Below are 26,525 nucleotides of genomic sequence, written 5' to 3' on the forward strand. Positions count from 1 at the left end.
TAATCCACAGCAGTATTGAAAACAGACTGTTTTCTACATGTAGTGTTAGGCACAGAATATGCAAGATAAATAATACGATTCCTTCCCCGAAGAAACTCCTGTTTTCCATCTCTTGTTCTTTTTGTTCTCTTTTCTGAGAAATTTTTTGGGTTATCCTACAGCTCTCCATTGATGTCTTTTTAAAAATTCTGCTATTGTATTTTTTAAATCCCAAGAGCTGTTTCATAATTTTAATTCAGGGATCAAGATAGCGTTATCTTGTAACCTTGAGGCAAGAACGTGTCTTTGTCATCCTCCATAGTTCTGAGTTTGGCACGCTGTAGCATTATAAACCCTTTATTGATAACGTAATAGAGTGCTACTCAGTCAGGCCCTGGATAGTGGGTATTGTGGATTCGTGTAATACCCTAGGACCTGCCCTCTCCTCGTAAATTAGGCATTAGAACCTTGTCGGGAAGGTGCAAAAAGACTACGACTCCCAGAATGCACTACAACCCAGATTAGCGTGGGGCGGTGCATGCTGGGAGTCCCTCCCTTCCGGGGAGTAGAAGAAGAGGTCTTTTGAATTCGTTCCTGGAGGCTGAAGCTTTTCGGAGACCCTGGTTCTCTTCTCGGTTCACCGTGAGTCTCTGGTGAGTCTCTGGCCCTCTAGAAAGAGGGCCTGCCTCAGTCTTTTAGGCCGGGAAAGGTAATCGACGCCGCGCACGCACTCCTCTGCCCGCAAGCCAGACGGCGTTAGCCGCGGGATCCGAAGAGGAAGCCAAGCACAGGGCAGTGTGGCCGGCCTATGGCCGGCTGTCCAGGCCGGTAGGAAGTGACCGTCCAGCCCTGGTTCTCTGGGCCCAACGCTTTGACCCAGTTAGTATCGGGTCTGGTTTCCTGTCCTGGCCCGGGACGCTGGCATGGACCCTTGCGTAGGCTCCGGCACCTCTCGCCGGCCTCCGTAAGTCTCATCCCCGTGTGATCTAAGTGCTGGGGAGTTGAAGCGCATCCTTCTGCGTCCAGCTGTGTCCCAGCCCGGGGAACGTAGAATTTCTCTGCGTGTGACGTTCTTTCCACTAGGGGTTTGGGTGAATTTTCATCTAAAATCAGAGACTATTTTCACTTATCTGAAGGGAAATGGAAAAAAGAACAAAGTTGGGAGTTCTTAGAAAGCTACATTTATTTAAATGATGGGAATAGTTTCCTTATTTTTCATTTCCTGTTTGTTTTCTGAGTAGTTTTTAGCTGAACGATAGTCTGTAGTAGAAAGGTTGTGACGGTGATTGCTTTTTGAAAATTACTTCTTAGCAAAATCCCCTTTGTGTCAGTAGCCAGTACTTTATTTGTCCGTAAAACCCAGAAATGACTGCTGATTTAGTACAACTCTTTTTGTAGACCGAACCTCAAAGAGGTGAGATGTCTCACCTAAAATTATGAAACCTGAGATTATAATCCAGTTCTCTTTGACTCTGGAAGCAGTGCTGTTTTCTATTATGCTCACGCTGCCTTTATTTTTTTGGGTGGAGAGTACAGCCTCTGGAGCGTGACTGGGTTAGCATTTTGGCTAACCATTTTGTGGCGCTGGTGACATATCGGAGCTAGGGTTTCCTCCATATAGCATGATAATAATGGCGCTTGAATTGGTTTGATACATGTAAAGCTCTTTAACTGTTAACTGCTATTATAAAGATTTGTTTATTTACCCAATTCATTGTTAATAATTTTAAAGTTTTTTATTTAGATATATCCATTGATAAGGTTTCTTCTCTTTGTTTTCTCTTACTTGACTTATTTTACCTGGGCAAGTTTATAAACGTTATTTTTTCTCTACCTCAGTCCAGAGACACACTTTTTGAAATTTTTGAAAAATTATTTACTTTAATTTGCATTATTATCGCCTTTGTTTTATCGAAACCATAAACTTGAAATACAGTAGTGAAATTTTGGTTGAGATTTATAAATAAATTTGTGCATTTGAGGAACAGTAAGTACATTGAAAATTTCTTCATCTAAATAATCCAGTTATAAATAACAAATATAATTGCTCGAAATCATTTTACAAAATGTATTTTCTTCAACTCCTACTTTCTAACTTAAAATAATATTGTATTCTTTTCTAGTTAGCTGCTGTACCATGCTATCTTGCAATATATGTGGTGAAACAGTAACCTCAGAACCAGACATGAAGGCTCACCTAATTGTTCACATGGAAAATGAAGTTACATGTCCATTTTGCAAGTTGTCAGGTGTGAATTACGATGAAATGTGTTTTCATATTGAAACTGCTCATTTTGAGCAAAATGAACTAGAAAAAAACTTTGAGAGGATTAATACAGTACAGTATGGAACTTCCAATAGCAGGAAGGACAGCACCCTACAGTGTAGAATGGAAGTTAATTCAAGTATTCATTCAGCTTGTGCATCTAATCATCCGAAAATTTCAGCTCAAGGCCCGCCTAACAATGGTATTTTAAAACATAAAGGCTTTTATTCAGATAACTTAACTGAATCTAGAAAATTCCTGAAAAGTAAGGAAAAACAGTCTGACCGAACCAAAATTAAAGTATCAATTTATGAAGCAATGTATAGTCCTCCTGAATGTCCATTCTGTGGAAAAATAGAAGGTTGTAGTCAAGATATGGAAACTCACGTGAAAACAGAGCATGCCGATCTTTTAGACACTCCATTAGAAGGTAAAGTATTCGTTTTATATAATAAGTAAGTAGCAGTAGTCTCAGTTTAATATGTGGTGTCCCAAAAGTTGGTTTGTAAATGAGATCACTACAAATGTGTTTTCAATTTGTTTATAACATTGTTCATTTGCCATTATTGCAATATGAAAATACAATAATGGAAAAGAGTTTTGATGCAAATAATAAATGTTTCAGCTACATTGAAAATAGTTATAGAAACTTTCTGAGGAGAAATACACTCAGAGTACAGTTTGCAGAGGCCATTCTTTTTTTTTTTTTTTTTTTTTTTTTGCGGTATGTGGGCCTCTCACTGTTGTGGCCTCTCCCGTTGCGCAGCACAGGCTCCAGATGCGCAGGCTCAGCGTCCATGGCTCACGGGCCTAGCCACTCCGCGGCATGTGGGATCTTCCCGGACCGGGGCACGAACCCGTGTCCCCTGCATTAGCAGGCGGACTCTCAACCACTGCGCCACCAGGGAAGCCCTGCAGAGGCCATTCTTTTATTTACCACCAGCCCAGTGGCATCTGAACTGTCTGGGACTCTGATTTTGTTACCAAGTTCTAGTTTGATTCTGTTATGATCAGAGAACAAACTTTATGGTTTAAGTTCTTTTGAATTTCTTGAAACTTGTTTTATGGCCTAAGGTATGGTATATGGTCTATCTCAGCACATGTTCCATAGACACTTGGGGAAAAAATGTGTGTTCTGCGGTTGTTGGGGAGAGTGTTCTATATTTGTCAATTAGGGTGTGTTGTTTGATTGTGTTCAGATCTTCCATGTCCTTGCTGATTTCCTGTCTAGCAGTTCTACCAGTTTTTGAAAGGGAGTTGAAGTCCCTAATTATAATTGTATATTTGTCTGTTTTTCCTTTCAGCTCTATTAGGATTTGTTTCTTGTATTTTGAGGCTCTTTTATTGGTGCATACACATTTAGAATCATGTATTTCTTTGATACCATTGAGTTTTTAAGAGTAATTTATATATTTTGGTTGCAAGTCCTTTATCAGATAATGTGTTATACAAATATTTTATCCTGGTCTGAGGCTTGTCTTTTCATTCTCTTAACAGTGTCTTTCACAGCACAGAAGTTTTTACTCTTTTTTTTGGTACGCGGGCCTCTCACCGCTGTGGCCTCTCTCGCTGCGGAGCGCAGGCTCCGGACGCGTAGGCTCAGCGGCCATGGCTCACGGGCCCAGCCGCTCCGCGGCATGTGGGATCCTCCCGGACCGGGGCACGAACCCATGTCCCCTGCATCGGCAGGCGGACTCTCAACCACTGCGCCACCAGGGAAGCCCAGAAATTTTTACTTTTAATGAAGTTCAACTTACTTGATTTCTTCTTTCATGGGTTGTGCTTTTGGTGTTGTATCAAAACTCTTTGCCAGGCCCAAGGTCACCTTTCCCACGTTATCTTCTAGAACTTTTATAGTTTTGAATTTTACATTTAAGTCTGATTCATTTGAGTTAATTTCTATAAAAGGTTAAGGAGAGTACATAGATTCATTTTTTGAAATTTAATAACTGCTATTTTTTAGGGAAATTTCAGGTTCACAGCAAAATTGAGTAGAAAGTACAGAGATTACCCATATACCCCCTGTCCCCTTATCCTCACAACCTTCTCCATTATTCAACAACCCATACCAAGTGATATGTTTGTTAAAATCAGTGAACCTACCTTGACACATCAATATCACTCAAAGTCCATAGTTTACATTAGGGTTCATTCTTGGTGTTGTATATTCTACAGGTTTTGATGAATGTATAATTACATGAACCCACCATTTAGTATTTAGTATCATACAGAATAGTCACACTGCCCTAAAAACCCTCTGTGCTCCACCTATTCATCCTTTCCTCCCCCTGGCCACTGGCAACCACTCATCTTTTTACTATCCATATTTTTGCCTTTTTCAGAATGTCATATAATTGGAATCATACAGTATGTAGCTTTTTCACATTGGTTTATTTCACTAAATAATGTACATTTAAGATTCTTCCATGTCTTTTTATGGCCTGATAGCTCATTCTTTTTTTTTTTTAGCGTTGAATAATATTCCTTTGGATGTGCCACAGTTTATTTATCTGTTCACCTACGGAAGGACATCTTGGTTGCTTCCAGGTTTTGGCAGTTATGAATAAAGCTGCTATAAATGTCCATGTACCGGTTTTTGTGTGGACAGAAATTTTCAATTCATTTGGGTAAATACAAGGGAATTCATGATTCTGGATCATATGGTAACAATGTGTTTATTTTTATAAGAAACTGTCAAACCCTTCCAAAGTGGTTGTACCATTTTGCATTCCCACCAGCAGTGAATGAGAGTTCCTCTTGCTCACATCCTTGCCAGCATTTTGTGTTGTCAGTGGTCCAGATTTTGGTCATTCTAATATATGTGTAGTGTTATCTTGTTTTAATTTGCAGTTCCCTAATAACATAATAACATTTTCTGTACCCAGTATCAGCCAGGTCTTGGTCTTGTAGAGGTGCCATTTCTTCTGTCTTGGGCATGCTCCCAACTAGGGCATTTGATCCCAGTGTCCTGCTTTTATGCTGAATGCTTGAATTCTGCACATCACCACGCAGTTTGGAGGGTACTGAGAATCCAGCCCCCAAAGTCCATATCTGAACTGGCCTCTACTTACCATTTGATTTTCCTTTTTACTTTTCTTTTCTTGTTTTGACTACGGAACTAAATGTTTATTATTAATATTTTCTTTTATTGTAAGAGGTTTGTGCTTATGCTCAGGCTTTCATGTTGACCCTAGAAGTAGAAAAATTGCTTTAAATCCAACTACAAAGAGCTTTTACTTATTTAATAAAGTTAGTGGGTAGTAGAGTCTTTGACTTGGGGTGAAAAATTTAAAGGTTTTAAAAATCAAACCAACTAAATTATATCTCTAATACAGATTGTAATCAACCACTCTATGACTGCCCTATGTGTGGGCTCATCTGTACAAATTACCATATTCTCCAAGAACATGTTGACTTGCATTTGGAAGAAAGCAGCTTTGGACAAGGTATGCCTATATGTTTAAAGATAAGAATGTCATGATTTAATTTCTACTTCCTAGGATACTATCTACTTTTTAGATTAGTGTTATAGAGGGAAAAAAAAACCCACACTGGTTAAAAATAAATCTGTCCCTTAAAAAATTCTAATACCGCTTCAACTTTTTTTAAGAAGTTTTTTCACAGAAAAGTTATAAAGGATGAACTACTGTGACCAACAACTGAACTAGGGGTGTGAATCCAGGGTTTTGACCTAGAACATCAGTATTTAGAAGATAGTGAAATATTGTTCAATTTAAAAAATCTTTTTGATTTATAAGTTGAGGCCATTCTTTCAGCAACTGGAAATAGTTGAATTTAGCATCTTGTCAGTAAAAATTGTTTATGAACTAGGAAGCTGCCATATGGCACATATAATTTTAAAAGGAATATGAACTATGAGACTTAAAAGTTTTTCAAGTGCATTTTCAGATACTCTTCTAGTTTCTTTATTACCACCTACTAGTTTTATAAGAGATTCTAAAGTTTTCCTCTGTCCCCTATTTTTTTTAATAGTGTCATTGATTAAGTAATCATGAGGGTGCCTTAGAAGTGGAAAGGTCCTATATGATTTTCACAATTCCATTGAAACAAAATGTAATGTAGACCTAAAGAGAAACCAATTGTGTTCTACTGGATTTCAGTTTCTTAAGGCACATAGATATCTTCTGTTAATGCAGGGAGATATCTTTTAGTGTTTGATTCATTATCAGTATCTTTTAGGATCATTGATAATGAACACTATCTTTTTAGTGTTCATTATCAATGATCCTAGTACCACTTAGTGATGTCCAGGGACAGCATTACCTGCTCACTCAGCCTAATACGAAGATGAGAATTACTGGAGTAAAGATGGAACAGTTCTCTACTGTGGTGGTTCTTTACTAATTACTGTGGAAGAATAAATCTCTGAAGTTGAGAGTCTAATAGTTCTTACTTTGTTTATGATAAGCTTTGTATGGGTACATAAATTTTTCTGTAAGCCTGTAGTGGGTAACGAGAGAAAGATATGGTCTGAGTGAATCACTGTTGATAGCTTCAGAAGTATGCTAAGAATCAGTTTTGAATTGCATATTTCTACCAGTGGAAGTAGGGACGAATTAGGAAGATGTAGCAGAGGCTGAGAGATTTGAAAGGAAAGAAAGAATATTCAGATACATAAGTAAACCATCAAATTGGGAGGTCAAGGAGATGCTGGCCAGAAGACACTCGCTAATGGATCTGTGGGACACTGGGTAGAGAGGAAAAAGGGCAAGATGTTCCATAGTTGTACTATTTGCTTGGGGGTCAGACTGTAATTAAGTTACAATCTAATATCTGTACTTTGCAAACTTATATTTTTACCCTCTTTATTATTTCCTTTTTCCCCCCCTAGTATTTCTTTTAAAAACCAATCTGCCTTATTTTTGTTAATGAGGGGCACTACTCAAGGGTGCTACTTAATTTCTCTAAGTTCTGGTTTCCTTAGTAGATAATAATACCTAACTTCCTAAGGTTGTTATGAGGATCCAAATGAGATAATTAATGAGAAGTGCCTGTCACAGCCTAAACACTCAGTGAGTATTAGCGATTTAAGTGGAGGTTATACCCTTACAGAAGCAGTTCAAGTTCTGCTAGATTTGTTCTCAGTGCTTCTGTGACAATATAGTCATGAATAAATGGCAAAATAATAGCATTTACTCCTTTTAAAAAATATGTATTAACATATAAGTGAGACTTTATTTCAGTAGTTATTTTATTCTAAACATTAAAAATGTATAATAGGTATGGATGGAGTCCAGTGTTCTAGAGATCTGGAATTGGCCCAACAGCTTCAACAAGAAGAAGACAGAAAGAGGAGATCTGAAGAATCAAGACAAGAAATGGAAGAATTTCAGAACCTGCAGGTACAAAGATTAATAGCAATTATATTATTTTGGTTTGGTTAGAGTTCTTATTTTTCAAACATGCTATCAAGCCTTCAGTCTATTATTTTTGTCTTTATTATACAAAATATTTTTTTACATATATGTTTTATAGTTCATAACAGCCACCATTTATAAGTACTCATTCTGGTCATGTACTAGGGTGAACACTTCGTATAAAGTATCTTAAAATCTTCACTGCTCCATGAAGTTATTTTAGACTTTTTTTTTTAACAGCAGATGAAGAAATGGAGACACAAAGTACTTAAGTAGCTTAACTTGCTCAGGGTTTGGCAGTATTAAATGGTAAAGCCTGAATATAAACCTATGTCGATGGGGAAAATTAGGAAATTGAGACTCAGAATTTTAAGTGTTTGTATAGGTACTTAAAACAGAAACTTAGAATTAATGTCTCCTGAGTCTTAAATTCTTTTAGTGATTGTAATTCAGGCATTTAGAAAGAACCATTTTTAATGGAAAATGCTTTTTGATGATGTTTGAGACTTCATTTTTTTTAGGTGAGTGGTGGTATCTGTTGAACTAAACTGGTAGCATCTATTATATTTTTAATGCATTAAAAATTTTAACAGCTTTTTCTACTTTTTTCAGAGCTAATTTGCTGTAGACTATGATGTCCTCTGTGCTAATAATGCTCATAGAGTTTTTAAGTGTTCTTTTTCTATGTGCTAATAGGGTAATGTATGATTAAAAAGGGTTTATGATTGAATAGGTTCGAAAGTGTCCAGTTAAACAGGTTTGTGTACTTGGGGTCTTCTCAAAGCCTTTAACATACCAATATGCATTGTACATATCATAATCTTCCTGAACTTATTTGACCTCTGACTTTTTTTTCTCCAGTATCTTAGACATGGCTATTCTTCCTTTGGAATATCTAATTTAGGCTATTTTTCTCATTCATGATTCATTTATTTGCAAAATTATTTTCCCACCAGGATTCAGAGGAGAAAAGAAAGTTGGCTTTTCCTAAGTCTTCTTTGCCTTATATAATTTTGAAACGTTTATCAATACAAAAAGTTTTCAGTGTTTAAGGGAGTTTATTATGTAAGTTTGCAGGTTACTTGTTCAGATCTCAGAAATGTTTTCCATAGGGGCTGTTTTAACATATTATTGTCAGTGTGCAAAAACATAGTTCATGCACTACATAGAATGAATACCTGAACGAATTATGGATTAAGTAGGCCTTTGTAGGCTAGCCTAGGAACCAAATAACAAGTACGGACAGGTTGTCTTGAAAAAATCAGCAGTATGGTCAGAACTCATCTGCCTTTCACGGTACCATTAGTAGGAAGACAGGATTCTATACTTTCCCTACTACAAGGAAAACAAGTCTCTTGCCATGATGGTTGTTTGTAGAGAAAGGCTATTATTAACTTAGGGATGTTTGTGTGTGTGATTTATTTTTCATAAAAATCTTTTAAGTTGACTTGTATAAAAGTCTATAAACCAGAATGTTTCAAAATATATTTCTAGATATAAAAAATAGTGGGAAGTTTCCATCCTCATTAATGTAAAGGGACATAAAAATAAAGTCATTTGTTTTTATGTTCAATAGAGACAATATGGTTTAAATAATTCTGGAGGGTACAAACAACAGCAGCTACGAAATATGGAGATAGAAGTAAATAGGGGAAGAATGCATCCATCTGAATTTCATAGAAGAAAAGCTGATATGATGGAATCACTAGCTATTGGTATTGATGATGGAAAAACAAAAACTTCTGGTGAGTATTTAAACATCCAAATTATGGTTTTAATATTCCATACATCACTGAAGTAATAATCAGAATTATTTGAATTTTGCTTAATTTTCAAAACCCATAGTTTGTATAGTTTTAGGTGAGACTGTGTGTTCAAGTAATTTTTTGTTTGTTGTTTTAAAACTCCTGAACTTTTATTTTTACAGTAAATAATTCACTTAAAAATAATTCACTTTTATATTGTGTCAATTTATTTGACATTTAAAAACAAACCTTTTAGAAAAGTTTTTAAGTGCTTACTATGTTCTAGACAATTGCTGTCTAGTAGAATGTGAGCCACATAAATAATTTTAAATTTCCAGTAGTCACATTAGAAAAAGTAAAAAGGACTAGGTGAAATTAATTTTAATATTTTTCCAGCATGTCCATAATATGTCAACATGTAATAGGTATTAAAAACTATTAATGGGGGCTTCCTTGGTGGCGCAGTGGTTGAGAGTCCGCCTGCCGATGCAGGGGACGCGGGTTTGTGCCCCGGTCCGGGAAGATCCCACATGCCGCGGAGCGGCTGGGCCCGTAAGCTATGGCCGCTAAGCCTGCGCGTCCGGAGCCTGTGCTCCAAAACGGGAGAGGCCACAACAGAGAGAGGCCCACGTACCGCAAAAAAAACAAACAAACAAACAAAAAAAAAACTATTAATGGGATATTTTGCAATTCTTCAAAATCCAATGAGTATTTTACTTTGCAGGGCATCTCAGTTTGGACAAGCCACACTTCAGGTATTCAAATAGCCACCTGTAAATAGTTTCTACTATATTGTTCAGTACAGTTTTAGATACTTTATATATATCGTATCATGTAACTCTCAAAAGAAAAATCTTGTGTACTGTTAGATTTTTCTGGATGAGGTCATTGTGACTTAGGTTAAATTACTTTCCCAAGGTAAGGTTACACAGCTAGTTATTGGCCCAGTTGGTATTCACAATCAGATCTGCCTTGTTCCAAAGAATGCCATTTTTCCTGATGTTTTTAACATTTTTTTTAACATATCTATTAGTATGGTTTTAAAAAAAAAAACCAAATTATATGGAAACAGCTTTGTTCCCACCACCCAGTTTTTATGAAATTTAATGTTTTAAAGCTGTAAACCCTTTCATATGTATTTTAATCTCCTTGCGTACCCCTCATTCATTCTGATTTCTGTCCTCCACAAAGGGAATCATTATCCTGAATTTGGTATTTATCAGTCTCATATATGTTTTAATAATTTTATCTTATATGTAGGTTTCCATAATAATACATAATCTTTTATATTTTAAACTACATGTAAATTGGTATACAATATGTATGCTTTAATTGGATTTGCTTAAATATATTGATTCTTATAACTGTACTTCATTCATTTTGATTTCTGTATAGAATTTCCTTGTATTACTTAGGTTGTTTCCAGTGTTTTATTCTTAAAAATTGTGAACAGGTTTCTCCCTCAAGAGTTTCTCTAACATCCAGACTGGAAATACTAGATTAAAGGGTATTTGCATAATTAACTTTGTTAAGGGTATTATGGAGTTGTTTTCTAAAATGGTTGTAATCTACATTAGCATCAGTGTGTTCTGACTTATACTTTGTATCGTGACACTTTTTAATTTTTGCCATTTAATAGGGCATGAGAGGAGGATACATCTCTTAATTGTATTTCTCCGATTACTCCTGAGTTAGTTTCTTCTGTAAATAACCTAGTCCCTTCCTTTTTCCCTTCTCTCTTGGGTTGTTTGTCCTTTTCTTATTGATTTTTGGAAGTCCATTAAGTATTCAGGATACTAATTCTTCATGATTATATGAGGAGCAAATATCTTCTTCAAATCTATAATTTGCCTTTAAATTTTGTACATGGTGTCTTCAATTAGACAGAATTTTAAATTTGAATATAATCGAATTTCTCAATCTTTCCCTTTATTTGTATTCTAAGTGTCTTGTTTAAGAAACTCCCCCATCTTTGAGATCATAAACATATCCCTTTATATTGTCTTTAAATATTTATACCCTTAAAATGGATAACCAACAAGGACCTACTGTATAGCACCGAGAACTCTGCTCAATATTATATAACAACCTAAATGGGAAAAGAATTTGAAAAAGAATAGATACATGTATATGTATAACTGAATCACTTTGCTGTACACCTGAAACTAATGCAACATTGTTAATCAGCTATACTCCAATATAAAATAAAAAGTTTTTTTAAAAAGTATATATTTTTTAAAAAAGATAGTTCCTGGGCCTCCCTGGTGGTGCAGTGGTTGAGAGTCCGCCTGCCGATGCAGGGGATACGGGTTCGTGCCCCGGTCTGGGAGGATCCCATATGCCGCGGAGCGGCTGGGCCCATGAGCCATGGCCGCTGAGCCTGTGCGTCCGGAGCCTGTGCTCCGCAACGGGAGAGGCCACAACAGTGAGAGGCCTGCGTACAGCAAAAAAAAAAAAAAAAAAAAAAAAAGATAGTTCCTTCACATAGATCATGGTATTTTTTTATGCCAACTGGAAGTGATTATAGCACGTAAAAATCAACTCACTGTGATAAACCATAATATGAAAAAGAATATTATATGTATAACTGAGTCACTTTGCTGTACAGTAGAAATTAACACATTGTAAATCAGCTGTACTTCAATAAAATAAACTAAAATTTAAAAAAACAGAACAAAAGAAAAATTTATGCCTGCTTTTCATATTCAGGAATTCCCTGGTGGTCCAGTGGTTAGGACTCCGCACTTCCACTGCAGGCACAAGTTTGATCCCTGGTTGGGGAACTAAGATCCCGCAAGCGGCGCTGCCAAAAATATAAAATAAAATAAAGTAGCCATTACTTAAAAAAAAAAAATTATACCTTGCTTTTCATATTTTGACTTTTAATCAACTTGGAATTTATTTGTGCATATGTCTGTGTGAGAGAGAGGGAAGGAGGGAAAAAGTTGAGTGAGAGAAAGAGAAGGTATGGATTTAATTTTTCCCCTTATTTATAGTGATACTTACGATACTAAGTTGTTACTGCTTGTTTATCTCAGTATCACTTAGCAAATCTGTACTGTCTCCATGTATTTGTAACACATATGTCATATTTTCATATATCCATAGGTCTGTTTCTGAAGGCTGTCTTTATACTTCAAGGGTCTCCCTGCAGAAAGTTTCCATACGGGATAGGACTTCCCAGCAGATGTGTAATATGATGCATTAGGGTATATAGGAAGAAAATATTAGAACTTCTACTTGTCTTTAATTTATGGTATCCTTTAATTTCTGTTTATGCATATGTTTTAGAGTTACTGGAGAATATAGTAGTGTATGTATAATTTAAAATAAATATATCTGTAAAAGATTGAAGAACACTGCCCTGTAACATACTGTGTCCTTTTTATAAGCTACCTTGAAATTTAGACGTAATCGATTTTGTGCTAAAGATTTTTTTTACTCCCTTCACTCATTTCTCCCATCCCCCCACATCCTGCCTCCGGCAAAGACCAGTCTGTTCCCTGTATCCATGAGCTTGTTGTGGTGGTGGTTGTTTTGTTGTTGTGTTTTTAGATTCCACATGTAAGAGAGATCATGCAGTATCAGTCTTTCCCTGTCTGACTTACTTCACTTAGCATAATGCCCTTAAGGTCCCTCCACTGTTATAAATGGCAAGATTTCATTCTGTTCTGTGGCTAAATAATATTCCATTGTATGTATGTATGTGTGTGTGTGTGTGTTATCTCTTCTCATTTTGTTTTTTTTGTTGTTACATTAATTTTTTTTTATTGGGGTATAGTTGATTTACAATATTATGTTAGTTTCAGGTATACGACATAGTGATTCAATACTTTTTAGATTATACTCTATTTAAAGTTATTATAGGGCCTCCCTGGTGGCGCAGTGGTTGAGAGTCCGCCTGCCAATGCAGGGGATACGGGTTCGTGCCCCGGCCTGGGAGGATCCCATATGCCGCGGAGCGGCTGGGCCCGTGAGCCATGGCCGCTGGGCCTGCGCATCCGGAGCCTGTGCTCCGCAACGGGAGAGGCCACAACAGTGAGAGGCCCGCATACCGCAAAAAGAAAAAAAAAAAAAAAAAAAAAAAAAAAAAGTTATTATAAAATATTGGCTATATTCCTTGTGCTGTATAATATATCCTTGTAGCTTATTTATTTTATACGTAGTACTTTGTACTTCTTAACCCCCTACCCCTATCTTGCCCCTTTTTCCTTCTCTCTCCCCACTGGTTAACCACTGATTTGTTCTCTATATATGTGAGTCTGTTTCTGTTTTGTTATATTCATTTGTTTTATTTTTTAGATTCCCCATATAAGTGATAACATACAGTATTTGTCTTTCTCTGTCTGACTTACTTTACTAAGCGTTATTACCCTTCAGGTCCATCCATGTTGTTGCAGATGGTGAAATTTCATTCTCTTTTATGGCTGAGTAACATTTCTTTGCATGTATGTATGTGTACCACAATTTCTTTATCCATTCATCCTTCAGTGGACACTTAGGGTCTATATCTTGCCTATTATAAACCATTATGCAGTGAACATAAGGGTGCATATATCTTTTCAAGTTATTGTTTTTGTTTTCTTCTGATAACAGATTGGCTTGCTGTGTCATATGGCAGTGAAATTGCTGTATCACATGGTAGTTCTAGTTTTATTTTTTTGAGGAACCTCCATACTGTTTTCAATAGTGGCTGCAACAGCTTTCAAAAGTATGCAAATATATACAGTCCTATTGGACTGCTAGTATAAGGCCTGCTGACCAGGTGATATGGCAGTGTCCCCTGGGTGACAATCGCAAAAATCAGGGTTGCACACAAGTGTTTGGGCTCTTTTCTGGAAGTCACTGGTAAGCTGGAGTAAGGCAGAGGGAGAATGCCAAGGTGGCATCCACAGCCTTCGTTCCTTGAGAGCAGCTCCCTAGTCCACTAGATATGTGCCAATCCTGAAGCTTGCCCCCCAGGCTGAAGCTCTAAGAGAAAGAAAGAGGCTGCCTTCAGAGAAGGACTTGGGGATATGCCTCAGTTTTTTGTGCAGTGCCCTGGAGGTGACGGCCTTCTAAGAATCGTCTTCCCGATTGCCGTAGTCCTGTGAGACCCAGGAATGCAAGCCCTCCTGGCCACCAGAATCAGGCCGTCAGCGTGGCAGCTGTGAAAGCTGGGGTACCAGGCGTAAAAACCAGGACACCAGCCGTGTGTAAGGCTCCCCTCCAGGAGACACTGGCTTTCTGAAAACTTCCCTAACCTTGGGAAGGAAAAAGAAATCCAGATCCAGGAAATCCAGACTTCCAAATAAAATTGTTATTTTTTGTTAGTTATGCAGATGTTAATAGAAGCTGCTCTCATTTGAAGAGTCTCATTATGTTAACATTCTATATTCTATATAGAATAGAATATAACAGAAGGTAGATTCATCTTGGAAAATATCTAAAGACATTTAGGTGCTAAGTAATAAAAAACTTTAATTATGAGGAAATTTTCCTTTAAATTTATTTATTTATTCTTGTCTGTGTTGGGTCTTCATTTCTGTGTGAGGGCTTTCTCTAGTTGTGGCAAGCGGAGGCCACTCTTCATCGCGGTGCGCGGGCCTCTCACTATTGCGGCCTCTCTTGTTGTGGAGCATAGGCTCCAGATGGGCAGGCTCAGTAGTTGTGGCTCATAGGCCCAGTTGCTCTGCAGCATGTGGGATCTTCCCATACCAGGGCTCAAACCTGTGTCCCCTGCATTAGCAGGCAGGTTCGCAACCACTGCGCCACCAGGGAAGCCCGGAAATTTTCCTTTAAAAGCAAGTGCTATGATGTGGTTACTAGGACAGTATTACCTATGCAATGAGGCACCATTGAGTTAGTAGTAACTATGCCAAAGTATATTAGAATGTACATTACTTTATTTTTTTATTTTTCTATTATTCCACCTCACTCTTAAATGTCTCTCAAATCTTGATCTCTTTATCAAAGTCTATGATACTGAATCTCACATTAATTTCTCTGAATTCCTAGAGTACCCATTCCATGCTACAACATTTAGTACTCAGTTATATAGCGTTTTAATTGTTCTTTTTCTTGACTGTGTGTCTCATCTTTTTAAGTTCCCTGGAAATGGTTATAATGGTCTATATTTCTGTCCTTCATAGTGTAGGCACAGCTACAACTCTTGGTTCCTTTAATTGTTTTGATTTATTGACTCTGCCTTCTTAAAGACAAAAACCCGTTTTCGTATAGGATAATCTTTATTCAAGTAAAGCATTTAGTGATTGCCTTTTTGGTGCCATGTTCTATGTGAGAAAGTATGGGCTATCCAAATAAGATTTTCCTGCCAATAAGCTTCCCAGAGTCTGTAAAGTATACACAAAGAACTGTAGTATTCTTCCATGAAATATGACCAGTACCTAGGAGGCACAACAAGTAAAATGTAGTGATTGTTCAGAAAAAGAGGACCTTTTTGTTTGGGGTTATGGAATCAGGAAAAGTGTTTACGAAGACTGTAGCATTTGCTTCTGAAGGTATCAGTAAGATTTTGAAATATAGGGAGAATTACTAGAAGGAGGAAAGGGATAGAATCAGATGTACCCTGTCCTAACACCTTGTTATTCATGCTGTAGCACTTATTATAATCTGGGTCCAGGAGATTTTAAGGAATATTGTCATAATATATTGTATCCTCAATGCTTAGCATAGTGCTAAGTATATTAAAAGTGCTTAGTAGATATTGTAATTGAATGAAAACTCCATGGTCAAAATCATGTTTAATGTGTTCAGTTAGGCCACAGCCAAAATTGTGGCAAGAAGAGTGGTTTGAAATAAAGGTAAGTTAGAGGATAGCCTGCTGTGGGCTTCATATACCATGGATTAAAACTATTCCATGGGTAATAGGAAGCTATTGAAGTTTTTAAATTGAGAGCAAATTGACTAGGACTGAGGTTCAGAAAGAATGATGTCTAGCAGAATGTATAATAAAATGGGGGGTCAAGAACATTCATTCAGCAGTGTACTTTTATGTGCTGGCCCTGCAGATGCAGAAGTGAAGGAAACAAACAGTTTCAATTCAGCATAATAAGTAATATGCTAGTATTAGGAAACTCGCATAGTAGTGAATAAGCAGGACAATAACCAAGATTATATCAGTAAAAAGATAAAGAAGATGGAATCGACAGGATTTAGATGTGGCCCTTGAGAAAGAGGTTGATATTAGAAATATATGAGACAGCCATAGAAAGATGATATCCCTCTAAACTTTCTAAATCTCTTTTTCACTTTAGGAATTATGGAAGCACTTTATAGGTATTATCAGAATGCTGCCACAGATGTGAGGCGTGTGTGGCTTTCTACAGTAGTGGATCACTTTCATTCATCTTTTGGTGACAAAGGTTGGGGTTGTGGTTACAGAAATTTCCAAATGCTGCTTTCATCATTATTGCAAAATGATGCTTATGATGATTGCTTGAAAGGTATGTGAAATAAGATACACTCAACTTATCATCTGATAAAGTACATTTGATGTGGAATGAATTAATATATAGTAGGCACAATTAATAGCCTTAATAAAGATGTATTTTAGTGGATATTTACATTAAAAACCTGAATTCTGGTTGAAGGAAGAGAAAATGATACAGTAGAAGATGTCAGAAATAATTGCTTAAAAACTGTAGGTTCCTGTAGAATGTATGATGTACTGCTAAATGATACTATTCAGTACTTTAATGTCATATTACATATTTGCTTTGTATAATTTTAGGTATGTCAGTTCCTTGCATTCCAAAAATTCAGTCTATGATTGAAGATGCATGGAAGGAAGGTTTTGATCCCCAGGGTGCCTCTCAACTTAATAACAGGTTACAGGGAACAAAGGCCTGGATTGGAGCATGTGAAGTATATACACTTCTGACCTCCCTAAGGATAAAGTATGTAGCTAAAAAACCAAGTTAATGTTATTGTCATATCTGGGAAATTTTTGTTATTGTGTTTTTTTTTTAATCAAAGGGATAGTTAAAAAATAAAATTTAAGTAGCATTAAAATGAAAGACTTAAAATGAAAACCAGTAACTCATTCCCCATTTCATGCTCTTCTCTATTCTCAAGTCCTGTCTCTCAGAGGCAGCTGTCACTTCCATTGTTTTTAAATAATATGCTTTCATGGCTTTTTCTTGGTTTGTCACTTTTAGACATGGTCTATTGCATTCTCCTTATATCCCATCTGTTTCCCCTCACTTTTTGTAATATGGTTAAATCTCAGTTTTTATTAAGTTAAAGTCAGAGTTTACATCATGACTGTGTAAATATTATTCATTGCTGATTTTATATCTTTCCTGAAAAGCTTTTTTAAATTTTCTTTGAGTTAAGAATTGCCTTTCCTTTTCCGTTTTACAGTTTGGCTGCATCATGGTCAAATTTTTCCAAAAAGTACACTTATCATGAAATCTGAGGTGCTCCTTATTCCTGGACACCTTTTTCTTGAAGCTGTCTTTCCTCTGCTCTAGTCTGGATTATTTGCCGTCTAGATCCCTTCCACAGCTCTAATCATGTTGTATTTCTTCACTGTTTTCTTGAATTGGGTCCTGGATTTTTCCTGGATTCCATGTCTTTCTCTTTTTTGGATTACTCTCTTTTGCTTGAACACTTCCTTTATTAGCCTTCTAAGAAAGGGTACCTAATCTTATTACTAAGTGATAGTTTGTGTGGCTGTATTATTCTTTTTTTTTTTTTTTTTTTTTTTTTTTTTTTTTTTCCGTACGCGGGCCTCTCACTGTTGTGGCCTCTCCCGTTGCGGAGCACAGGCTCCGGATGCGCAGGCTCAGCGGCCATGGCTCACGGGCCCAGCCGCTCCGCGGCATATGGGATCCTCCCAGACCGGGGCACGAACCCGTATCCCCTGCATCGGCAGGCGGACTCTCAACCACTGCGCCACCAGGGAGGCCCTGGCTGTATTATTCTTAACTCAAAATCATTTTCAAATCAGATCAAGTTGTTACTCTGTTGACTTCTAGCAGTCAGTATTACTAAAGAGAAAGTAAGCTGCCATCTGATTTTTGTTCCTTTGTGTATAACCTATTTATTTCTCTGGAAGTTTTTTTGCATCTTTTCTTAGCCCTGATACTGTGAAATTTCACCATTGGATATGGGGCTTTGATTCATTGTGTTGGGCATTTGTTTTTCCTTTTGAATCTGGAATTGTAGGCTATAAGATCTCAGTATAGTGGTTAAGAGCTTAGACTTTTTGAAGTAAGATTGCCTACAATTGATTCTAGCTTTCTGCCTACTAGCTCTATGACTTAACTTGTTGTCCTAGTCCCACCATTGATAAAAGAACATGTAAATAGTTACTGCTTCATAGAGTTGTAGTGATAATTAAATGAGATAATAATGTCCTTAGGACTATGACTGGCATGTAGTAAGAGCTTAGAGGTTAACTGTTGTTTGATAATTATGATCCCTCCATTTTCTTTATTTTTCTTTCTGGAACTCCTGTTAGTTGGCCACTGAACTTCTTTGACTTTCTTTGATTTTGTTTTACTATCTAAATTTACTCAACGTTATCTCCCAACTACTCTATTGAAATTTTTATTTTAACAATCATGTTTTTAATTTTAAGGGGTAATTTCATAGCATCATATTCTTTTATGGTTGTAAATTTTTTTTCCAACATTTTCCTTTTTTTATTCCTTGCATTTTTGTGTATCCTCCATGTTAAATTGTTTTCATGTCTATTTATTTTAGTCTTTTCCATTTGGAAGGCTTTCTTCTAACTTTTAAAAATCCTTAGCTGTCTGTTCCTAAAGTGAAGAATGAGGCACTAAAAAGCTGATTGGCAGACCTCGGCTTTCAAGCGGCATCGGAGATAGATGCTTATGATCATCTTTAATGGAAAGTTTGCCTTAAGCTTCATGACTTTATATTTCCTTTTATGTTTGTTTCTAAGTAATTTAGCCAGTGTTTTACATCATTTCTATCATGTTAATTGATTCAGAAGTAAAAATATTTCTTAAATTTTAAATAGAAAAATGAATGTGTATATAATAACTTTCTTGAATTATTAAATTGAAAGGACTATTTTAATGCCCTCTAAATTTATTTTTTCTTTTCCTTTTTGCCAGTCTGTTCACACCTTCAGATTATATATACTATATCATGTTTTGAGCTTTTAAGTAATTTTTAAGGAAAGGAAAAATTTTTTTTTAAGTACCTGGTGTATCCAGCTGTTTTCTTGGCACCTGAAAAAGTTTAGTTTTTTGTAAAGCCTTTTTATTACTATACCCTGAATTTGCTTACTAGTTATTTAAATGTCTTTCTTTTGCTCTCTGTGAATTATAATCTGTAGGATACTATTCACATTCTAAATCTAAGCCTGCAGTCAACTGCTAACTCAAAAGCACTGTTCTTTTTGATAGTTTTTCCAGAAGTTCATTTCAACATTTAAAGCTCAGTAGTAATCAGTTGAAAGTTATCAACATTAAACTTGGTGTATTTGGAAACTTTATGGCCAAGAGAGACAAGGATAGGATATCTGTGCTATATTTTAAAGTGAAAATAAAGCTTTTAATTGCTTTTACTTATATTCGACCTTTTTAAAAATAGTTGTTGAGAAGTGTAAACAGTGCTCCTGGTTAAAATAGTTTGGTTTATTCATGGTTGACTTCCTCTTGAGGAAGCAATACCACCATGGTCTGTTGCCAAATAAGAGATAGATAGATATATAGATGGAGGTACATACAGGTTTTTTATGATCTTTACAGGTATTCTTTTCTTGTCTATTATTGAAATTTGAGAGAACTGACAGGAAAAAGATTTAGGATATTTTTGATAGCTTCAAATGGCTGTTGAGGAATTATAATTAGAGGTCGGCTTCTAATTGATCATCGGGTTTAGAGACTTTGGAGTAAAAGTCCCTATGTCTCAGGTTATATGTAGACTTTTAAAAATCAAGTATGATCCTCATTTACTACTAATGGAAGTTTTATATGTCAGAAAATTTTTGTAACTTTTATATCTGTCATCAACCTTAGAAGTTATTTAAATAATTTCCTCATAAAATAACAGTTTTCAGATAAATAATATAATTTTTATTTCTTCTTAAGAAAATGATGATGAAATTAATTCTAAATTAAGAATTTTTGGTATTTTATAACTCCATTGATGAAAAAAATTTTTTTAATAATTTCTAAATAATCAATTTTGTCAATTTTTTTTATAGGTGTCGTATTGTTGACTTTCACAAGTCAACTGGCCCTTTGGGTACACACCCTCGCTTATTCGAATGGATATTGAGCTACTATTCTTCAGAGAGAGAAGGGAGTCCAAAAGTACTGTGTACATCTAAACCTCCTATCTATCTTCAGCATCAAGGTTAGTATAACTTACAGATACTAAGTATAACTTATAAGACAATTTATTTTTATAAGACAGGTAATTGGCTTTTGCTTTAGGATATGTTAAGATTTTGATAATGGGAGGAGAGGAGTATTGTGACATTACTCTGATTTTTAGAGCTATATTGTCATCATAATACATTCCAGTAATGGATGATATCCTTGGTATCTTCAGGGCCACCTGGTTCACTCTCCCTTTATTGTTCATCCTTTACATTTTCCAAGGCTTTACCTCACTTCAGTGAGGCCTTCCCTGACCATCTTTTTAAAAATTTCATCTTGTTATTCTACCCCCCTCCAACAATGGCATTTCCTATCCCTCTTCCCTGCTTTATTTTTCTTTATCTAACATGATATGTATAAACTTTACCTATTTACCTTGTTTATGAAGAATTACTTCCTATTAGAATATAAGCTCTGTGAGGGCAGAAGTGTTTGTTTTGTTTGCTTTTGTATCACTAACTGCATGGAATAGTGCCTGGCATATGGATATTTCATAAAATTTGTTGAATGGATAATTTGGATTGACAGGAGGAAGGAGAAGTAAATATTAGGAATTTCATTGTTTAGGATACAAGCTAGAAAGTTTAAGCCCTTCCCATTGAAGTGCTAGTATATATAAATTGACTTTTGTTTACCTTTTGGAACCATGAGAGTTTTTGTTCTTCAGTAGGTAAATTTCAAATCCATTCATCTGAGGTAATTTGAATAAGAAGGACTATGGGATTAGGAAAGAAAAACTAAAATATATGGCATAGTGAAAGTAGAATTTTTTGCCATGAAGCCTTTAGAAAACTAAAATTGAACAAAGAAAACTGAAAGTGTCTTAGAACTGAAAGAACTCAGATAACCTATATGTCAGAGGGACTGACTGTATTTATATTCTAAACACACATGTGCACACACTATATATAGAAAGTGTATATAGTGTGTCTTTATATATATGTGCGTGTGTATATATAGTAACTTATATCTGTATATAGCTGTACATATAGGTAGATATCACACATGCACACACACACACACACACACACACATATATATATATATATATATATATATATAGCTCTTACTTGATTTTTTGATAGGTCATAGTCAAACAGTTGTTGGCATTGAAGAGAGAAAAAACCGAACATTATGTTTACTAGTATTTGATCCTGGATGTCCTTCTCGAGAAATGCAGAAACTCTTAAAACAAGACATGGAAGCTAGCAGTGTCAAGCAACTTCGGAAATTTGTGGGGAATTTAAAACATAAGCAGTACCAGATAGTGGCAGTAGAGGGTGTTCTTTCTTCAGAGGAGAAAATTGTAAGTATCTAAATATTTATTATGTGAAGCTTGGACAGGTTGAACTTCAGAGTATAAAATTTTTAGCTAACTCCTAACACCTCATTCTGTAACATTAGGTTGGCAAAGATATTTTGTATGTCATTTAATTTCTGGAATGGACATCTTTAAATTTCAAATGGTACCTAATTTTGTCAAATATTTTACTTGGAGCTTCACAAAAATATTTAATTTTATAATACATAATTTAATTTTTAATGTCAAGGGAGTAATGAAAAATGGCAACATATAGTAAGAAAAAGGTAATTTAATCCGAGGAGTTCTAACTCATATTGGTCTCATAATTACTGTTTATTAAATGTGATTCTAGTGATTCCTGAGGCTCTGTGTTAGGCACTTGGATATGTTGGATGAACTATTGGAGATATATATATCACACTATTGAGAGAGTGAAGTACTCTAATAGGGCACATACACTTATTTATTGGATATATACAATTCCAGAAATTAACTTCAGTACAGTTACCTCTTTATCCCTTGCATTTAAGTGATGAGTAGTACATTATAGAAGAATTCCTAGGAATTGGAAACCCTCCACTTGTATAAACTGAAGCTATGTGGTAGCATATCAAGTCTAGAAAATACACAGTTCTCGAATCTTAAAGAAAAAAAAAAATGTCCCTATTAGAGTACTTCACATTTGTTTCCCTCTAAAGAGAAGAGATAGAGCTGTAGAAAGGAGTGTTTATGAAGAATAATAGGATCATGAGGGAAATGACTAAAATTGTTTGAAATGAGAGATAGAGCTAGAGTAATCTTTTCAGCATCACAACTTGGGATATAAAGGCAAGGACTGTTGAAGAGGTTCTTCAGTTTAATTATGATACATTAGAGGTTTCTTTGCAATGACTTAAATACCAAAACTACATTCATTTTTTTCACCCTATCATTAATTTGGCTGAATAAAGTTAGAGGTTAATTTTAACTGTTATAAAATACCAAGATGCTTGTTCACCAATATACAGATAACTTTTGACATCATAGGTGGGGTTAAGATGTTATGGAAAAGCCCGAGTGAACTTTTTTGGCTGACCCAATATCATGGAGTAGCTGCACATTTTATTTAGCTGTTAGCTTTCTGGTCTTGGAAAGTGAGACCTTGGTGGTGTTTCTCTGCTTGTAGCCCCATCTCTATCTCTCCTTCTCTCTGTTTTTACCTCTCTCTGACTTTGAGCCAGGATTTTTCATTTTGATTCATTATTCCATTAAAAAGGTGATATTTTCTTTTTAATTCTTTGTGTTTTGTCTTTATCTGGAATTTTCTTTAATTTTTTAATGGCTTGGCTTTAAAAATGTTTTTCCTAATTTCCTAAATTTGAAGTTGTAATATTCCTTAAGGAATTTTCATTATCTTGAAAAAAATTCCAGATTTTTTGTATTATAAAATTAATACGTATTTTAATTAATTGACTTCTCCCTTACTATTAATATTTTTTAAAATTTCTTTTCAAGGCCAGGAGACAAGCTTCTCAAGTCTTTACAGCCGAGAAGATCCCTTGAAGAAGTAAGCATTTCAGTGATTGTGGAATTTTACTTTATTTTCCAAATTCAGATATTAAACTTCTAATACAACATACGAATTATCTAAATACTCCATTTATAATTTAATTTCTAAAATTCTAAATTCTACCTTTAGTACTCCATTGTTTAGTAGTTATTCCAATAAAATATCTTGTTTGCATTGTGGGTTTTATATTTCTTATCCATGTTTCAGAAACTGGTTTTGTATTATAGTCATATGACTATTTATTGGGTTCTTACTTGTGTTAGGTATTCTCAGTATTTTGTGTGTATTAATTAGTTTAATCTCCAAAATAGTTCTATGAGACAAATACTGTTATTAGCCTGTGAGGAAGCTGAAACTCTGAGAGATTAGTAATTTGCCCAAGAAAGTGGTCATCATCCAGAGTGTGAACCCAGACTGCTCACCGCCAGGCTCTTACCATTATAGCATTCTGCTTTCTTCTGTTATTATATATGTAATGAAATTCCCTCCTCACTACTTAGAAATAACCTTAATATTTAATAGGCATAGCTCTAAAAAGAGGGATTTGCTTTTGTTAAATATTTACATTCGTACTTATACAACTGTGATGTAGAGTGTTGTGTTTATTGTGTCCTGTAGGAAAGAAACTTTCAGATTCATGTTAGATTTGCCATGTAAGGTTGCAAGCTAGAATCCTACTCTGGCCAATTTAAGCAGAAGAGAATTCATTCAAATTATCAGAAGCTCTCAGAATCCATAGGTAACTAGGGAACTCTGCCAGAACAAAGGCAACAGTAGGGGCTAGAATATGGCATAATTTACAGCAGGGTCAATCAGGTTAGGAGCAGAGGTAGAATGTCTGCTCAAATTTCAGATTCCAGAGAGGGCACATCTAATTAGCATGTGACCGTATGCCATGGGACAGAGGCAATTTCTCAAAAGGAAATCCGGGTAGATGAAGAAATGGATATTAAATAACAAAAAAGAAAAGCAGTAAGTGTCTACTGCCCCGTGAAAAAATGAACAAGGGCTTCTCTGGTGGCGCAGTAGTTGAGAGTCCGCTTGCTGGTGCATGGGACACGGGTTCGTGCCCTGGTCCGGGAATATCCCACATGCCGCAGAGCGGCTGGGCCCGTGAGCCATGGCCGCTGAGCCTGCGCGTCCGGAGCCTGTGCTCCGCAACAGGAGAGGCCACAACAGTGAGAGGCCCACATATCGCAAAAAAAAAAAAAAGAACAACTTATTTGAAAGAAGTTCTATAAATATTATTTATGGCATCAAATACAGAAAGTTGCACTCCAAGAATGAATAATATGTATAGCTGATTCACTTTGTTGTAAAGCAGAAACTAACACACCATTGTAAAGCAATTATACTCCAATAAAGATGTTAAAAAAAAAGTTAGTGTATATTAACAGCAAGAACTGACAAAACCATAAACTTCATATTCTTAAAAAATAATAATAGTATTGCCAGCTCGAAAATTCTGGAAACCATCGTTTCTAATATTCTGTCATCCAGACTGGTAAACAGGTTTCTACTCTATATCCCCATGCAGTTACGCTCCTTCTTGCCATCATTATCTCTTACCTAGACAATGTAATAACCTCCTAAATGGTCTCCCTGTCTTGATCCTCTGTCAGTCCATCTTCCACACGGAAGCCAAACCATTCTAAAATACAAATGCAATTTTGTGACTTCTAGTTCAGTCCTCTTCATTGCTCATGGTTAAAATCCAAACATCCCACACAATCTGGGCCCTGCATACCTCTCCAGTTTCATCTCTCACCACTCTCAAAGTTTCACTCCTTTCAGCCTAAAGACCTTCGCCGAAACACAGCTGGTGCTGCCTAGGGCCCTTACCCCCTTAGTTCTCCTCTTAGAAGGGCTTCCACTTAGAAATGCTTCCTGAACTGCTCAAGTTTGGGTTAAATGCACCTTCTAAGTGTTTGATAAGCAACGTTTCTCAAAGTATAGATTGCTGAGCTGCAAACCGCCAGTCTGTGACAAGATAATTATAGAAGTTACAATTGCTGACATACTTTTATTCTATTTTACACAGATAATAGCCATGGATTAGCAGGGGTTTTTTTTAAATTGGTTCTTCACCACAGAGTTTGACAGACACTGCCCTATGGTATAATATTTGTATCACAATACCTGCTATTCTAATTATCTACCTTTATATGTTTCCTTCCTTGAATGTAAGTGCTGATTTCAGGAGCAATGTCTAGTTTTTAACAGTAGCCCCACAGTGCCTGGCACATCACATATAGAACTTAAAAATACTATTTTGGTGAATGGAAATAACTAATTTTAGAAAAGCAGTGGTAGAAAATATCAGTTTGAAGTATTTGGATGTCCCAGCTAGCCATCTCTGTGCAAATTGTTTTCCCTGAAATCAGATAAAACCAATTTCTGTAGGATGAAAGAAGAGTTACATTGAGACATTTCTTTAAGAAGCAACAAGTAAAAGAGTTAAAAAATTTGAATGTTCCCACAGCCTTTGAGCAGGTGGTGGAGTTACATACTCTCTCCCCACAGTGGGGGAATATATATATAGATGTATATACATACACAGTATTTGCATACAATATCACAGATTGCTTAAGAACACATGCTCTAATTTAGTTATTATCAATATTTTTGGTCTCAGTATTCTTTGATGCTCAAAAAATATTTAAGTTCCCAAGGAGCTTTTGTGGGTTATGTATTTTCATGTTTGCCATATTAGAAATTCAACCTGAGACTTAAAAAAAAAAAAAGAAAAAAATATAGAGGCACATATTCCATTAGCTGCAGCCATCAGAACAGTAATGTAAGAAAATGTCATATAGCCTCTGAAAGATCCATTGAGCATCTTTCTAAAAGTACATATTAATAGTTCTACATACAAAATTCCAAATTTTATATTTTCAAGGAATGATATTTTGCACATCAATAGTTGCCTATATATATATATA

General features: G+C 35.8%; 1 protein-coding gene across 2 annotated transcripts; it reads left to right on the forward strand.

Annotated features, from left to right (window-relative positions):
* Nucleotides 1–544: 544 nt before the first annotated feature.
* Nucleotides 545–26,503, forward strand: ZUP1 (zinc finger containing ubiquitin peptidase 1). Of its 2 annotated transcripts, none has more exons than XM_082633852.1 (10): nucleotides 545–632; nucleotides 2,103–2,228; nucleotides 5,581–5,691; nucleotides 7,487–7,608; nucleotides 9,200–9,368; nucleotides 16,625–16,813; nucleotides 17,101–17,266; nucleotides 20,554–20,705; nucleotides 21,817–22,037; nucleotides 23,529–26,503. In XM_082633852.1, the coding sequence occupies exons 2-10, from the start codon at nucleotides 2,117–2,119 to the stop codon at nucleotides 23,574–23,576; spliced, it is 1,290 nt and encodes a 429-aa protein (XP_082489978.1). In that variant the 5' UTR covers nucleotides 545–632; nucleotides 2,103–2,116; the 3' UTR covers nucleotides 23,577–26,503. The 2 variants fall into 2 exon arrangements, with proteins under 2 accessions (XP_082489978.1, XP_082489977.1); XM_082633851.1 differs by having other exon boundaries at nucleotides 2,103–2,675; nucleotides 23,529–26,501.
* Nucleotides 26,504–26,525: the final 22 nt, after the last annotated feature.

The sequence above is a fragment of the Mesoplodon mirus genome (assembly GCF_964341445.2).
Source record: "Mesoplodon mirus genome assembly, chromosome: 10".
Lineage (NCBI taxonomy): Eukaryota > Metazoa > Chordata > Mammalia > Artiodactyla > Ziphiidae > Mesoplodon > Mesoplodon mirus.